Raw genomic sequence first — 15,786 nt, forward strand, 5'->3', positions numbered from 1 at the left:
AGATGGAGACAAACTTTTTAGCAGAGTCTGCTGTGATAGGACAAGGAGTAATGGTTTTAAACTGAAAGAGGGTAGATTTAGACTAGATGTAAGGAAGAAATTTTTTACAATGACTATGGTGAAACACTGGACCATGTTGCCCAGAGAGGTGGTAGATGCCCCACCCCTGGAAACATTCAAGGTCAGGTTGGACGGGGCTCTGAGCAACCTGATCTAGTTGAAGATGTCCTTGCTCATTGCAGGGGCGTTGAACTAGATGACCTTTAAATGTCCCTTCCAACCCAAACTATTCTATGATTCTATTCTATGAAACAAATGAGAAAAAAAAAAAAACCAACGGTTACATCAGACCAATTCAGTGGCCACTATAACAAGTGACTTCTCAATTCTAACTTTCTTCTATGAAATGCAGAAATTAGCCTGGAAGAGCCACTCACCTGAGATCTGAATTTTAAATCTAGGGCTTTTCTGTGTTAAAAAGTAGAGAACAAATATTTTGTCAAACAAGGCAATAAGGAAACTAGAGACAGAAGGTAGGAGGGGCCCTAGTATCTCCTTTATTCTGTGTTAAGAACCATAGAAACTGTCTAGAAAGAACCTCTAGGGGCTGTATCGTCTATCCCTTCACCTAAAGGCAAGATCAGCTCCACCTAAAACATTTGTTAATAGGTGTTTGCCTAACTTGCTTCACTATTGATGCTACTGATTGTCTTATTACCTGCTATGCTGTGCATTGATTTTCCTTACTGTGCAAAGGTTTTCCAAACATCTAATGTGAGTCCACAAAAGAAACATCTGCATCTGGGTCTATAAGAATAGCAAATAGAGGTAGTAGATCACCACGTGCAGGTGGAACAGCAGTAAAGGGGAAGGAGTCAAAATTTTTACCGAGTAGACAGCTTTTCTCTCGCGGTCTCCAGACCAATCTCACCAGATTTCTTGACCTCCTTACTTTTTCTTCATCTGCTGTAGCTGTTTCCCATACCCACTTAAAAGGCTTCCTCTGCTGTCTTGCCTAAGGTACCAACAAAGGAGTAAGTCAGCATGAGTACAAGAAAGTGCTCTGCTCTCAGCTGAAGAAGCATCTACTGCCCTGCTGTCATGGAGCAATAGAGAAGGAACTATTGTGTTCACTCTGAAGCTTTGAAGCATGCTCAGTTGCTGTGACAATGCTGCACGCCCAGGGCAGGTAGAGCTAGAAGCTGTGAGATGCCTGCAAGCCCACAGGCGGGACAGCTTCTCTGGAGATTCTAGGAAGTCTATACCCATCTTGAGAAAAGTACAGTTTTTCAAACTGTGGCCAGATTTGGGTCAAACATCGTAACAGGCAGCAAACACAAAAGCCAAATTCCAGTAAAATTCTTTCTTTTTAAGCAGAGTCCTGCAGGTACTAGTCTATTGAGGAAAACGTTACAGGAAACTTTGAAAATGCTTCAACACTATATTTTTCCCTGGGCTGGCTTTCAGCTGCAGCTGAATTGTTTTAACTGAAATGCCTTTAAATAAATCACCCTGAGCCAACGGATGAAAATTCATCCCAGCTGGTTAAAGTTTATCAAAGTTAAGCAACTACAAATGAGGTCTTATAACATGAACTGGAAGATGACCTTAAATTAAGGCAGTGCAGTCAGTCTCAAGTATAATGATCTGGAAATAGGGATATGAAGAGTGAGGTGGCAACATTTGCAGAAGACACTACTTGAATTAATCAATAGAAGATGGAGAGTAACTTCATAAGATCTTAATAAAGTTAAGTGAATGGGCAGCATGATTGCAAATTTAATTCGGAGTTGACAAATGCAAGATAATACATGTTGGAAAGATATGACTTGAGCTGCTCGTGTACTTTGCAGAATCCTGAATTAGGTATAATTACTTGGGGAATGGCTTGGTATCATTATGAACAGCTTAGTGAAACCCCTGTTCACTGTGCAGTAGCAATCAAACAAAAAAGTAATTCAAGTGTTACAGAAGGGTGAGATAACAAACACAATTGGAGATTGTCTTGTACCATTATGCAAATTTGTAATGAGCCCTCAACTGGAATGATAAGTGTGATTTTGGTAGGCCCCACTCAAAAAGATCTTTTTAAAAAGATAGCAGATCCAGACCCAGATGGCAAAAACGGCTAGAGGTACGGAAATGCTTATGTGTGAAGGGAGATGGGAATTCTAAATTGGAAAAAAAAAAAAAAAATTGAGCGTGCTGGGGTTTTCTTTGAAGAACCTCAACATAAAGGGAGGTCAGGAGGGGCCCTGTGGATTCCTAACGCGCTGGTATGTCCGTTCCTCACGCCGCTGCCGGGACGCTATTTTTCAGCACTACGGTCAGAGCTGCATGTTCAAGGAAGCCATGAATATCCTCAACATGCTCTTCACTGGCCTCTTCACCGTCGAGATGGTCCTGAAATTAATCGCCTTCAAGCCCAAGGTAGGTGCTGCAGGCGTAGAGTTTCCTGGCCTCTGTGTGTGTGTGCATGTGTGCGGGGCAGCTGTGAGGAGAAGGAGGAGGTGAAACTTTTTTGATCTATTACCCCACCGGTAACTGAGCTGGACAGTTGCTCTCTGGATTGGAGTCTCATATATTTATTAACTTTTTCACTGGAGAGTAGACATGCACACAAGCAAAAAAAAAACCCAAACAAACAAACGAAAAAAAGGCAACATTTGCTCATAGACAAGGTTCCTAGTTCTCTGTTTTCATTAAGTTATAAGAGTGACACTACGTTAAGGCTATAACATGTTTTCCATTTTGAATGTTATTCTAATGCTCTCTCTGACTTTCCTTAAATAAATTATAAATAGCATCCCATGATTAGTCTCCTGGCCCAAGTGAAGTTAATCAAGTATGACTTATTTTGAGTTATGAGCTACGGAAAAAAATATTTCTTCTAAGAGGGTTGCATCTCAATGGTAGTTTGAATTGCTTTAGTTTTGAATTTAAGACTTCATTAATAATATTCAGTACCCCAGCAGGTACTGTCTGAAAGTATTGTCCTGTCCATTGGACCATGGCATTCTACTAGTATAGCTGCACCACAGGGTATGGTTATAACCTAATCTTCCAACTAAGTTGGCACAGCTGCTGCAGGACAAGGACAAAAATTCTGACCTCACATAATTTACAATTATACAAGGCTTTCTTCTTTGGGGTTTAAATTCAGTGGTGTTTCATAAGGAGTGGAGTCTAGATACCTAAACACAGGTACCTCATTGTCAATATTGTCAATGATACCTTAACGCATGGGGTTGTATCTTGAAGTATACCTTGATAGATTGGGGTTGGCAAATACTGTCTGAAGCAGCAGTTATGACATTGGTAAAGATGAGAACAGTCATGTCTGACAGTCATGCTTGTCCTTCATGTTAAACATTTAGGGAATCACTGAAGTTAAGAGTTCCTCTCAGCTCTAACCTAACATCTTCCTTATCCTCGGCTCAGAAACTTTGCTCTACAATGCTACTGAATTCAGTCTTACTTTTTCTTGTTAACTCTGTGCTGACTTTAATCCCACCCAGCCTCTCTCTCCTCTTCCATGCTTTCTAGGTCTTCTTAGAAGAGTCACAATTTAATTCTTTTCCTGAGCCCAATATCACTATCCTATCTCAGGTGTAGTTCTCTTGAAAGTTAGGAGCATCTTGTACAGTCCTGGTGAGAACTCAAACACCATCTTGGGAAATTTAGAAGTATCATCATCTGTTTCAGAAGGGAGTATAATTTTCAGGAGGAATCTACCTTTCACTGTTGAGATTTCACAGTGTCCGTTAGCAAACAAATATTCTGGTACTTTGTAAAAATATTACCTGCATGCTACATACCCAGAAATGCATCTCACAGGCTTTGTGATTTCTGATTTCATGGTTCTACTTTACAGGAGAGTCTTAACTTTGAGAAAGATGAGGTCCTCAGCAGAATTTTTTTGAGCATTTAGGGAAAAAGTTCAACCACTTCTAATATTGAGCTCTGTACATATACAAGGAAGGGTTTACTTGACATAGGTGCCTCTAACAGTAAGGAATTGGCACTGATGATATTGGAGGTCCTTTCTACTTCCTGCGTTCAATCTCCTTTTCAAGTTTTGCTACCCAACAAAGCATTAAGCAAAATCAACTGAGAGTAAACGTGTATCCTCCGGATAGCAAAACATTGGAACTGATTGCCTAAAGAGATTGTAGAATCTCCATAATTTGAGGTTTTAAGACTAAGTTAGGGGAACCTTTCATTAGAAACAGTTTAGGAATGTATGATCTGCCTTGAGACAGGGGAATGGGCCATACTATCTTATGAGGTCCCTCTCAGACCAATTTTCCTTGGTTCTGTACTTTCCAAACTAAATCCCCAGCTACTATGCTACAGTAAAAGTGAAAATATAAAAGAAGTTTTCCTTGTGACCAGAATAGTAGAGTCTTAATAACGTCTTTTCAACTAAGGATCAGACAACAACCTTAGGTTGGGTCCTGCCCATCCTGAAAGAATGGCCAGTGAAAAGAATAAATCTGTTCCAAATGCTAGTCTGGCCTGTATGCCAAAAATAGTACTAACTCTTAAACTGCTATTTTAATTAAATACTTTCAGGAAAATAAACAAATTTTTAAAAAATGGAACTACAGTATTTACAGGGAAGAAAAAGAATGAACTTTTGAAAAAAACTAATGCAGCAAGAAGACTTGCCTCCAGCAGCATATTCACACTGGATTATGTTGAGTATCAGTTCCGTGACTCCAGTTTGGAAACAACAGAATTCCTTGTGTAACTTGCCACTGTCTGTTCAGTACAAGGATTTGGCCAGCAGCCTTCATTCCCTGCTCCCTATTGACTGAACCTGCTCTCCAGAGAAGGAAACTCCCTCTCCAAGATGACCACTTGGACTGATGTGGACCAACACTGTGGGGCACAATCTGCTTCTCTTTAGGTTGCACATTGGGATTGAAGCTGAACTTGCATAGAATATGTTCTGATGTGGGAGTCTCCCAGCATGGAGAAAGTTGTTACCTTAGTCCTCTCCTTGGCCAGACCTTGTGCCCTCCTATCAGTCTAAGGTATAAAAACAAACTGTATTTGCAGATGGAGCTTGTACCCAGGAACACCAGCTGGAAAAGTCCAAAAGGATTTCATTGTCACCTAAGTGAACATCACTACAGCACAGCCATCCTCCTCTCCCCCCTAACAAGCCAAGTCCCCCAGACAATGAAAGGAGATGCTAAGTGATATTAGTGTTTCCCAGATGTGAAATGGCAAGCTTAAATGCTCATGAGATCTCTGCTGAAGACAGATTTGTCTGCCATTTCCTGAGCAATAAAACACAAACCAGCCTTTGTTTAAGCTGCTTTGTCTCATTTTCAATTTGTGCCCAAACATCACTCTTTTCTATCTGAAGAGTGCCCTAAAATGAATGAGTTGTAAACTTTATGACTGACAACAAGAAAACAGGAAACAGGTAGCTGAAGGTGTCGTGTCCTTGGCTCGGCAACAAGTCCCAGGAGAGTGTGGCAGAACAGAAATGAGTACAGAACTGAAGCTGACGAAATTTGCTGTTTTCTTCAACTTGATGGTGCTTAACCCAGCAGTGGATGCTGCAGCTAACGATCAGCTACAGCAAGCAGCGCGGTAACTGACTTGTAACTCTGAAGCAGCCACCACAGAGCTCTCCCTTGCACAGTCGCTTCCTAAAGGCACCTTGGAACGAATGGTCTGCAGCAGCAACAGAGGAACACGGTTTCCTCCATCTGTGCAAGGTAGAACAAGCTGCTGCTTATTCATACCTTTACCAGAGAGAATTGCTAAGGGAACTGGGACAGGTCTCTGAGGTATTCAGAGCTGCTATCGTCCTAGCTTCTTACAGAAGTAACCACAGGTATGTGCCCACGCAGAAGAGCTTTCAGGGAAGCCTGGAGTTCCTAATATGTAGAGTTCTTGCTGCAGGCAGTGGTGTGGCAATCACTATTGTATGAAGCAATACAATGCACTGCAATGCTACCTGTCTATTACATGTGTAACAACAGAAAAGGTGGCAGTCTGACTGAACAGATTTTTTACTGTATCCAGTTTTTATTTCTTCACTCCTATTCTGTGAGGAGACGCGTCCTTTTTACTTGCTGCTCTTGATAGTAAAGGTGAAATAAGCAAATGCAGTCAGTTGCACAGATATTAAGTAGGATCACATATGTGCCTGACTGCAAAGAATCGGCACAGATAATCCAGACCTGCAACTAGTTCTTGTGGTAGGAGCAAGGATTTACTCATTGAAAAGCCAGCTGTAGGAATAAGGAGCCAAGTCTGAGTCAGTGCTCATCTCCTAACACTTACAGAAAGTATGTGAAGGGGGTAGAAAGACAAGGGCTTTCCTAAACAAGCATACTGTTACTGTTGAGATTGCTGTCTCTAGTCAGCAAGTCCCTTTGATACCTATCCTTTTTATTGACCATCTTCTGTGAACAGTTTCGGTTTGTTTAGTCTCCAGGGAGGCTATGGAGAAGAGAGGTGTGTTAGCTGGAGCAGTCACTGCTGGTGTAGATGGTGCAGGCTAGGCAGGGACAAGGCCAGCCTCTGAGAGCCCCCATGTTTCTGCGTGGAGCACTTTATGGAGGAGAGGATCAGTTATCCCAGTTTTTTTGCAGGATAAATCTAAGCACTGTGTAAGACAGCTCATCTATGCCTGATGCTGTCTTGACAGAAGGGTGTGCTAACAATGAGCAAGAGAGATTTGGGATGATTAGGGCTGCTGATAAAGAAAACATCCACTACATGCTCTGCATCTCCTTACAGAGTATTAATGTGCTGCTCTGAAGCAAAACTCCCAAATGGTCCTGAGTGTTTGTCTTGGCTGATGCTCACAAACTAGTTCAAGACTAGTTACTTCAAAGAGGCAGACAGTTTAAAAGTAATGCTGTTGAGCCAAGGCCTTTTGCTGCTTTGTTTTTCTAATTTTATAAATTCTCCAGCCAGTCTAGTGAGCTATTTTCCAGTTCCTGCATGGAGCAAGCTGCTGCTACTTCATGCTTTTTCCAGAGAAAACTACTAAAAGGGAATGAGAGGTGATGTGCTCTCGGGGATAATCACAGCTACCACTGCCCTAGCTTCTTAAAGAAGAAATCCTCACAAGCACCAGTCCATGAAGGACCAGCTGCTCTACAAAACCTGCCTAGGATTTGTCTTTTCAACTTAAAGACAACAATTTAAAATTCCTATTCATATGAAGCTGCGCCATCTGTCAACGTACGTGCAAATACGGGGATGGATATTCCTCCAGGAATTTCAGATTTTTCCAGCTCCCTGGAATGGATTGTTTTACTGATGAACCACGTGTACCTTTTGTTTCAGGAAACATTTCGTCTACCCTCTTATTTGCTGGGGCAGGACTAGCAGTTAGAGAGCTATGAATTTTCTACCGCTGTCCCTGTCATCTCATAGTAGGCAAGACATGTCACTGGAATGACTCCCGTGCATAAAGTAAAGCACATATTCATATATTTTGTCAAATCTGGGTCTGAGTGTGGAAAGGGAATCTTGGGGATTTCCTCTGTGGAATTATGACTGAGACACTACAGATCGCAAGTCTATTCCATTTACCAGACAGTGTCAGCACCTTTCTTCCCTGGGTGTTTATGGATGTTACTTGTAAAGCAGCCTGTAACAACGCCATCTGTCCTGCCTCAGATAGTTAGTTCAGTCCTTCATTTATCACTGCTACTTTACTCTGAATTCTTGCCATTCTTTAATGTCATGTAGCAGAGTTCAGACTTCTGTACGCTGTTTCAAATAAGTTTCACATTCAGTACAATGCATGTAATCTCATGTGATCCCAGGAAGAGCTATGACCCTCTGAGTAGTGAAAGTCATGAGCGTCACCCATGGTTATTTCTTAGTCTCCGTTTACTGATGGATCTATGTGTCTTTAGTGTTTCTTTCTCCCCTGATGTATTTGCCCTTCTTTATTCTTCTTTAAGCTCCTCTCAGTCAGCATTTATCACGCATTTGATGCACTGATATCTCTTCTCAAACCTGCAAAATGACTCATCTGTTTTTGTTCCCTTTTTACTACTCCATTTCTAGTACATTTATGCCTATAAACAGATCTTTGAGCAGTCTCTCCTAAAGTCACGCTGTCTGCTTCATACTACTTACATTCTTCTTTCTAGCCATAACCATGATTTGTCATTCCTTGGTCAGGACAGAAGCTTCAGGATTTTCACAAACAACTGAAATCTATGTCCAATCTATCCTCTTGCACTACAGAAACAAGGCTGGTTAATTTTGAAAATCTAAGGCTTTTGGTCCTTCTTCATTCTAGTACCTTTAGAAATACCCATATAGCTTAGGATGCTGTCCTGGCATCATTCATCACGGTGTTTTATTTCTCCGGCTTATACAGGGAAAGTAAAGACAAGACATTCTGCACTGATACAAAAATGTCAGGAAAACTGGTTACAATTGAGTGGTCTTTTGCCCAGAGCTGAAAAACACTTCAGATCCATCTAACAGACACAGGAATCATATTTATTTAAAAATCACGTAGTCTGGGATGAAGTATGGAGGTATAAATTAGTAGTTCGGGTTGTGTAAATGTATACATGAGCCCATGGTGCAGGCAGCTGCCTCCGTCTCATGGAGTTTGGCCACACAATTCTGGTTGTCAGATGGCTCTTATTTTGCAGATTTTCTCTGCTGGTTTTGTCAGGTGCTTAACCTAAGTAGTCATCTGATTGTTTCCTCTCCTCAGCTTCAGTATTACCCTTTCTGTTGTGGAGGGACAGCATCTAGACATGGAGCATTTACTGGCTGAGTCATCTAGCCACTGCAATAGGAAGGGCAGTCTCCAACCACCACCCTGCCTTTGGTTGCACCAAGTGTTTCAAAAGGCAAAAGAATGGGTGAGAAAGCTAAAATGTTTCAAGATCTGTGGGTGTGGGAAAAAAAACCAACTCATTCAACAAAAAAGAAGAGTGAGCTCTGCTTGATATTGGGTAAGAAATAGCGAGCATGGAGAGAACGAGAAATAGTTAGGTAAGACGGTGTGTGAACTGAAGAAAGTGAGAGAACTACACAAACAGGAAGGACCATGTCTGCAGGGAAAAGAGAGAGAAAACAAACCTGGAAGGGAGGGAAAGCCATACACAGAAAACGGAGAGTGCGAACGGACAGAATATCCTTAAAGGCAGAAAGAAAAAAAAATAAACCAAAGACCCTGAAAGGTCTTTTCAGGGTCTTAGAGGACCCTGAAAGAGGGAAGTAATACAATGGAGAAAGAAATTATTGGACAAAAAATGACGCAAGGAAAAGAAAACCAGAAACAGGGCTGAAAGGAAAAGTAAACACAGAAATGCATTTTTAGAAAATTAAAAACTGAATTGAAACTCATAGCTTTTAAGCTAATGAACATCTTTTTGTGCTTCTACATTTTACTGAAGTTCCCTGGCAGACATCCCAGGTCTCCATGTTCAAACACATCAATATCTCAGCCACAGAGCCTCCCTGTCTACTGTCGCATCAGAATAATTTGCAATAAAAGTTTGGTGCAATGTATTTCTCTACTTTGTGGATTAATCTCAGCCCCGTTGCAAAATGCATCAGCTTGTTACCCCAGAAGTACTTTCCTTTTTCACTCCAGAATTTTTTTATGGATGAAATCTGAACGTACTGTATATTCCTCTGGATCTTCTGTACAGCCAGTAGCCCAGCTGGAATTAATCTCAGCTGCTCCAACTAGCCTAGCAGCCATATGACCAGAAATCCCTGACATCTCCATAGTGTATGACCAGACACTGCACTGTATGTGTGCAGTCAGTACGAGGCTCTCAAGGAACTGCTGAGTCAGACTCAAGGGTTTTGGAAATACACTACAAAAGAGAAAAAATCTTAACGCCTCATTAATCACTCCTCAGCTTTCTCTTATGTGATTACCTGTCTACCAGGAGTTTCATACATTTTGTATAGCATACATGTCACGTGGAGATTTGACCATATGGTCTTTCATGTGCACAGATCTGGGGGGAAGAACGAGCCTCTTTCCTAAGCCCTTTCTGCAAAAGTAAATACTAAAAGTACTGTATGTCAGAGCAGCATGTTTAGGTGACTTTGATGTGAAGAAATACTTAGGATAATTATTCTGGGCCTGGACGATCAGGTCATCCCAGTCCTTTTACCTGTCGGTGGGTTGGAACAGAGAGTCATCAGGTAAACTTGCTCCTGGATGCCGCTTGCCTGACAGAATTTCTATCTGCCCATATGTCCAGGAGAAAGAAGTGAAAAGAGAGGCTAAGAAAGTAACTGGGGCTCTTGCAGAACAGTCTTGTGCCACAGCACTCTCACAGCAGCTCGGCGTTGAGACTTTCTTGCAGAACACGGAAAGGCATCCCACCAGGCAAGGGCCAAAGCAGCTGCTTTTGTTATTCCAGGCCTTAAATCAAAACTGCTCAGGAGTCTGTGCTACCAACATATTACAAGGGAGTGACGTTGCAAGAATGAACCACATCCTGGCATTTTAGAGTGCTGGCCATCGAGTTAAACAGTATACCTGATGTAACTGTAGAGCCTCAAACAACAAATCCTCCGGTTAGTACAGAAAAAGGAAATTTGCAACAGAACATTAGGGATGAGGTTGATTTAGCAACAATTTCCACAGATGAGGAGTCAGCAAGCAAATAACTGCCTTCTTTGACATGTGAAAGTACAGGGAATCCTCTTCGATACTTCTAGGTTTCACCGAGTTCTTCAACAGCTCCTGAGCATGCGTGGGAGGGCAAGTCTGGCCATTCCCGACACTTTGAAGGAGAAGAAAGTAGTGCCAGACTAAAGTTTTCTATTGTGCATATGCTTATGTTCTGAGATGGCATACGCGTGACTCCACCTAAACAAGTCATGCAGTGTGAAAGACATTTGGTAGGTGAATGTAACAGAAGAAACTAGATGGATGATGAGAAATGGAATTTCACAGCAAATCCTAGCTCATACCTCTAGTTGAATCCGGGTCAGGAAGCATCAAAGTCTTCCTTCTGAGCACTGGCTGACATCCTGTATGAAGTATACTGGTCTCTTTCCCATTTCCTTGTGCAAAATGTATGTTGCAGAACGGCATCAGCAGGTTGATCCCAATTGTTTCTTTGTTGGTCCCCCCAAAGAAGAGGCCAAGAATGAAATGAGTACCAGAACGACCTTCCGTCTTCATGCAAAAAACCTTGTCCTTTCATGTTGTGGTGGAAGCAAATGGTGTGGGACAAAAAGGCTGTTTGATCTGCTGCTTCCCATGTTACGTTCGTTGTTTAAATGCAGAATGTTCTCCTTCCTGGAGGACGAGGCCAGCAATTTTCTGCATGCTCTAATTACCGATAGAATGTGTGCAATTTCTAACACTGATCAGCCAGAGCTATGCAATCCTCCAGCTTTCTGAAGGATCAATGGAGAATTCAGTAGGCAGGAAAATACTGTTAAAGAAGCTGTGTAAGAGCTTCAATGAGAGAGGACCTTTTCCTTCACAGCGAACGTACCCAGAGAATTTGCATATTGCTGCAACATTGTGACAGATTTATTTTCAGTCTGGCACTTGGGGGTTTTAATGTCATTATAAATGATCAAAAATAATGATATGCCTGCACAATGCAACAGTGTGGGAAGTACTGTATTAGCTATTACACTTAATTATTTAATACAGAAAATTATTCACACAGTGTTAAAAGCCCAGTGGGATGGTGAACTGGGGTCTCATTCACAACGGCATCGACAGCGTCAGCAGCAGCATGTAAAGGGAACAGTTCCAGGGAAAAGTGACTCGCTCTCACTCTCAGAGGAAAAATCCCAACCCTCTGTCACTTCATGTGAGGTTGTTTTAAAGGGTCAAAAGTTCTCACAGATGTGAATCTTCTCTTCACGCGAGAATGATACCAGATAACAGACTGCGGTACAGCCCCTGTTTAGAACTGTTCATCATGTTAGGAGACGACGATTCCACTGCCAAATGCTCACCTGGCTGATTTCCCTTCTCTCTCATGTGTCTGGCTTTTGTATGACCTTGGAAACTTTTGTTTTCTACATTTCTGCTTCCCAAAATGTGCAATGAGAATAAACGTCCTCTTTTGGAAAGTTATGATTGATGGATTACATGAAAGTAAGCATTATTTTATTAACTATTCTAATCCATATAGAATCAAGCCTTTTCTGAAAACAGAGATAACTTACAAAAAGAGAAACTATTCAAAAACCTATTGCTCATACCTACCAGCCTGTTTCTAGAAGATTGTGCCTTTCTTCCAGTGAGTATCCACTATCCATGTGGCAACCATGTCAAAGCAGTACACAGTCTTTCCCCATGGTGCATACGGAGACAGAGAAACTATTCCAAGTCCAGCCCTGTATTCAGAATGCTTCTTCACCCATTACTTGCACGTTTTTCATCTTCCCACAACAGTAAGTGGCTCTTCGCTCTGAAAGATGTGTCGCTTCTGTTCTTACAGGATGAGTTTTACTTCTTTTGATTCATTCTTCCCTGGACCGGGATGTCAGTCCAACTTTAGAAGATAGACTATCTTAAACAGCAAAGCCCATCCTTTTGCTCTTTTCATAGGACTGTTTCACGTTGCTGGTTTGGTTTATTGCCTTCAAGAGTTATTTGTTGGCTCTCATCAAGACCTGCATTTTCTAGACCTTGCAAAGTCTTTGAGCATTTACAGCTTCTTCCTAATGGAATTTGACAGCAAAATTCTCACAGAATGCATTTTGTGGTAAATGATCTGTTCGGACATAGCAAGCTATCACATTCACTATTCAGTCTTTCCGGTAAGACTGGTGATGATTTTGTTTCTCTGCTGAGAACAATTCTGGTTTCTGACTGCAGGGCAGTAATTGTTAAATGATTGCAATCTAATTACTGTTCATGAGGAAAAGGGCCCAACTCCTCACAGGGTATCACTGTGCCACAACATACCTGGAGGAAAGTCAAGAATTTTCAAGAATTTTTTCTAGGTGGACAGCAGAATTTATAAGCGAACTTTCTGTTACTCTGCTCCATTTTCTTGCATTTAGATCAAGGAGGCCTTAGGCATTACTGTTTTGAGGCATTACTCACCCTCCCTTCAAAGGCAGCTAAGAGCAATCCAGGTCAAAAATTACATCAAGGTCAGCCAGTTGAATCATCCAGTTTCAGCATGTTTTACTGTTATCATTTCCTTAGGATGCTTCTTTGAAATACAATCTTTGCCACCTTTAAGAGATGCTTCCATAATAAATGCTTCCATATTGCCTTTACTGTGCTGCTTTCCCAGTCTTTGGAGGACCTGGGACCATAACATTGCACTTCAAGCCTTCCACATGGCTGAATGCTTGTGTGCTACTAGTCACTTTACAGAAAATGAAATATGGAGAGATATAAGATAACTGTACCACCACAAAGGTGGGCGTGGATGGGTTCATGGGACCATCTAGAAAGTACAATTCTGGTGGAATGTTATGGGTTGCAAGATCTGCAAATGGGGATTCACAGTTCACAAGACAGGTATGATAAAGACTTTTCTAGGCGTGTCTCCCCAACGTGGTCAATTATCAGTAGATGTGGAGAGCATAAAAAAATGTCTGTTGTGACGCAAGAGATTATATAGTTCCAACCTCCGTAAATGTTTAAGCTTGTCAAATGGTGGCTTGGGGACCTTGTTGAGGCAGGGATCTTTTTTCTTTTTTTCCTACGATGGAGATATTTGTCCACTGGAAGCACAGGTGAGAACCATAACTTGCTTTAGGACCTACAGGCTCTCAAACAATAAGCAGAAGGTGGTCGCTTCTAACCAGTAACAAGCTACCCCAGATTTATACCAGTGACCTAGAAATAAACATTCAGGGTCTTTTTCAGATCACAAAGTCATTCAAGCGCTCCAGCTCCTTTGTTTCTGTCAAACAGAGTGTCCAGTATGTCCAGAGAGGCTTTCTGACCCCAAGGGACACCTGTCTGCTTTCACCAACATCTTCATTGTGAGAGAGAGCATGAAACAGTGAGAGAGAATAAAGGAAAACACCAAAGTTGTTAAACATCTATCTTGGTCTACAAGTTGGTCTTGTTTTCTTATGGAATAAGCAGGGAGAGGCAGGAGGCTACTTCAGAACTGCCCAGACCTTTGGAGCAGTCTGGGGAGCTGAAAAGCTCCTCTCGTCACTCCCTGTCAGGAGAAAGACTTGATGGAGTTCAGGAGGGGGACTTGTGCAATTCCCTGCAGCAGTGACTCATTACAGCAACTGGAAGGTGAACTGCAGGGAGTCTGTGTCTCAGAATTAATCCATCAGTGGATGAGAGCTGATAGATAGTATGCAAATAGATGCTGTTTTCCTGCAGCCTGTCAGGAGCTCCAGGCAGCTGCATCCTCCACTTTATTCCTTCTCTATTAGATTCTGCTAATTTCCCTGATTGCTGTTATGGCTAAATGGTATCTTAGCACAACAGAATTTGCATCTGACACAAATCTCCGTTTGGTGTCAGGAGCTATTGTAGCTTTGTAAGATTGTTCAGGATACAGGCAAATCGCTCAAATCTGCTGTGAGAAGGTATGCCAAGATACGGTACTGTGTAAATGTCATTTGATAACGCTACTGTTTTCCAATGAAGCTGTCTCTTTTGCAAAAATACTTTCTGGGAAAGCCTCTTTTACTGAAGTCTGAGAACTGACTTGCAGCTCCAAATAGCCTGCAGCATTTTCAGAAACAAATTCACGTGCTAAGCAACCATCAACCAAACTAGCAGTTCGCCTCATTTTGCAAATGCCCAGTAAAGGGCTTTGGTGCCCTTTACAATCAGCAGAAAAATTTTGCTAAGAAATCACACTGAATATGAGGGTATCAGCCCCTTTCTCTCCTTCCTATATAGTCTTTCCAGCTGATTAAGACTGATGCTTCTTTTTGTCGTTTTAACATGCAAGTTTATTTCAGACAAGTGGTAGCAAGGTTCTCCTGTAGTTAGCTTTCCTTTTAGGCTGTGTATATGTCTTAGTTTCTCCTCCTTGATGCTTCATTTCTGGATTCATATGTACATGAATGCATGCATGTTTTTCCCTTCTTTCCTATGACATTGCAGCATCTTCTTCTACTGGGGACCATCTGACCTACATTGGGATTTCACCCAGTGAATAGTCTTGACCCTTGCTGTGCTTTCCATCTTTAGAGGCTTTTCTCTCAGAGGGTTTTTTTTAATTTTGGCCAGCCACCTCATAAGAGATGGAAATGAGAACCTGGGACTAAGCAGGTGAAGAACTGCACATCACTTAACACACAAGTGACCCTCCAGCTCCCACAGGGCTGGATGCTCAAAACCCAGCTGGGACCCTGACCCAATAGCACCCTTCCCCTGAGGATTTCTGAGCTTCAATGTAGATGCATAGCTCTCTGGACATCACGCGTTCTTGTTATGGGCCCCAGGTGACTCTGATCTCAGACCTTCAGATAGAAGTGGGCAATTTTCACAGCTCTTAATGAGGCTTCTTAGATACTGCATTTAGGATCTCATATTCGCAAAAAGTAAAAGAAATGGTCTCCAGAGATTTCAATGGCTCCATGAGTACCAAAACAAACCCCAGCTTCGATAGCTAATCTCAGCAACTAGGAAACCTAAAAATGATTGGCATACTCATTCTGAAATGCTACAATGTCTGCTCCCTCACACAAATGAGATTCCATTCCAGTCAGCTACTGCATATTTATGCTCAGCCTTTCATTAACTTATTGATCATGTGATGATACACTATCTTTTGCTACCTTTGGGGAAATAAAACAATGGGGAAAAAATGTGCTCTAATGGTGGGGCTATTTCATGCTTCT

The 15,786-nt window shown here is 41.8% G+C and overlaps 1 protein-coding gene across 32 annotated transcripts in view; it reads left to right on the forward strand.

Moving 5' to 3' along the window:
• CACNA1C (calcium voltage-gated channel subunit alpha1 C) overlaps window positions 1–15,786 on the forward strand; it is a 484,401-nt gene that overhangs the window by 411,399 nt on the left and 57,216 nt on the right. For all 32 annotated transcript variants that reach the window (XM_074584499.1, XM_074584530.1, XM_074584575.1 and 29 more), the window contains exon 29: window positions 2,320–2,430. In XM_074584499.1, coding sequence (XP_074440600.1) covers window positions 2,320–2,430 — 111 coding nt within the window. The remainder of the gene's footprint in view (window positions 1–2,319; window positions 2,431–15,786) is intronic.

This window comes from Larus michahellis, chromosome 1 (assembly GCF_964199755.1).
Source record: "Larus michahellis chromosome 1, bLarMic1.1, whole genome shotgun sequence".
Taxonomy (NCBI): Eukaryota; Metazoa; Chordata; class Aves; order Charadriiformes; family Laridae; genus Larus; species Larus michahellis.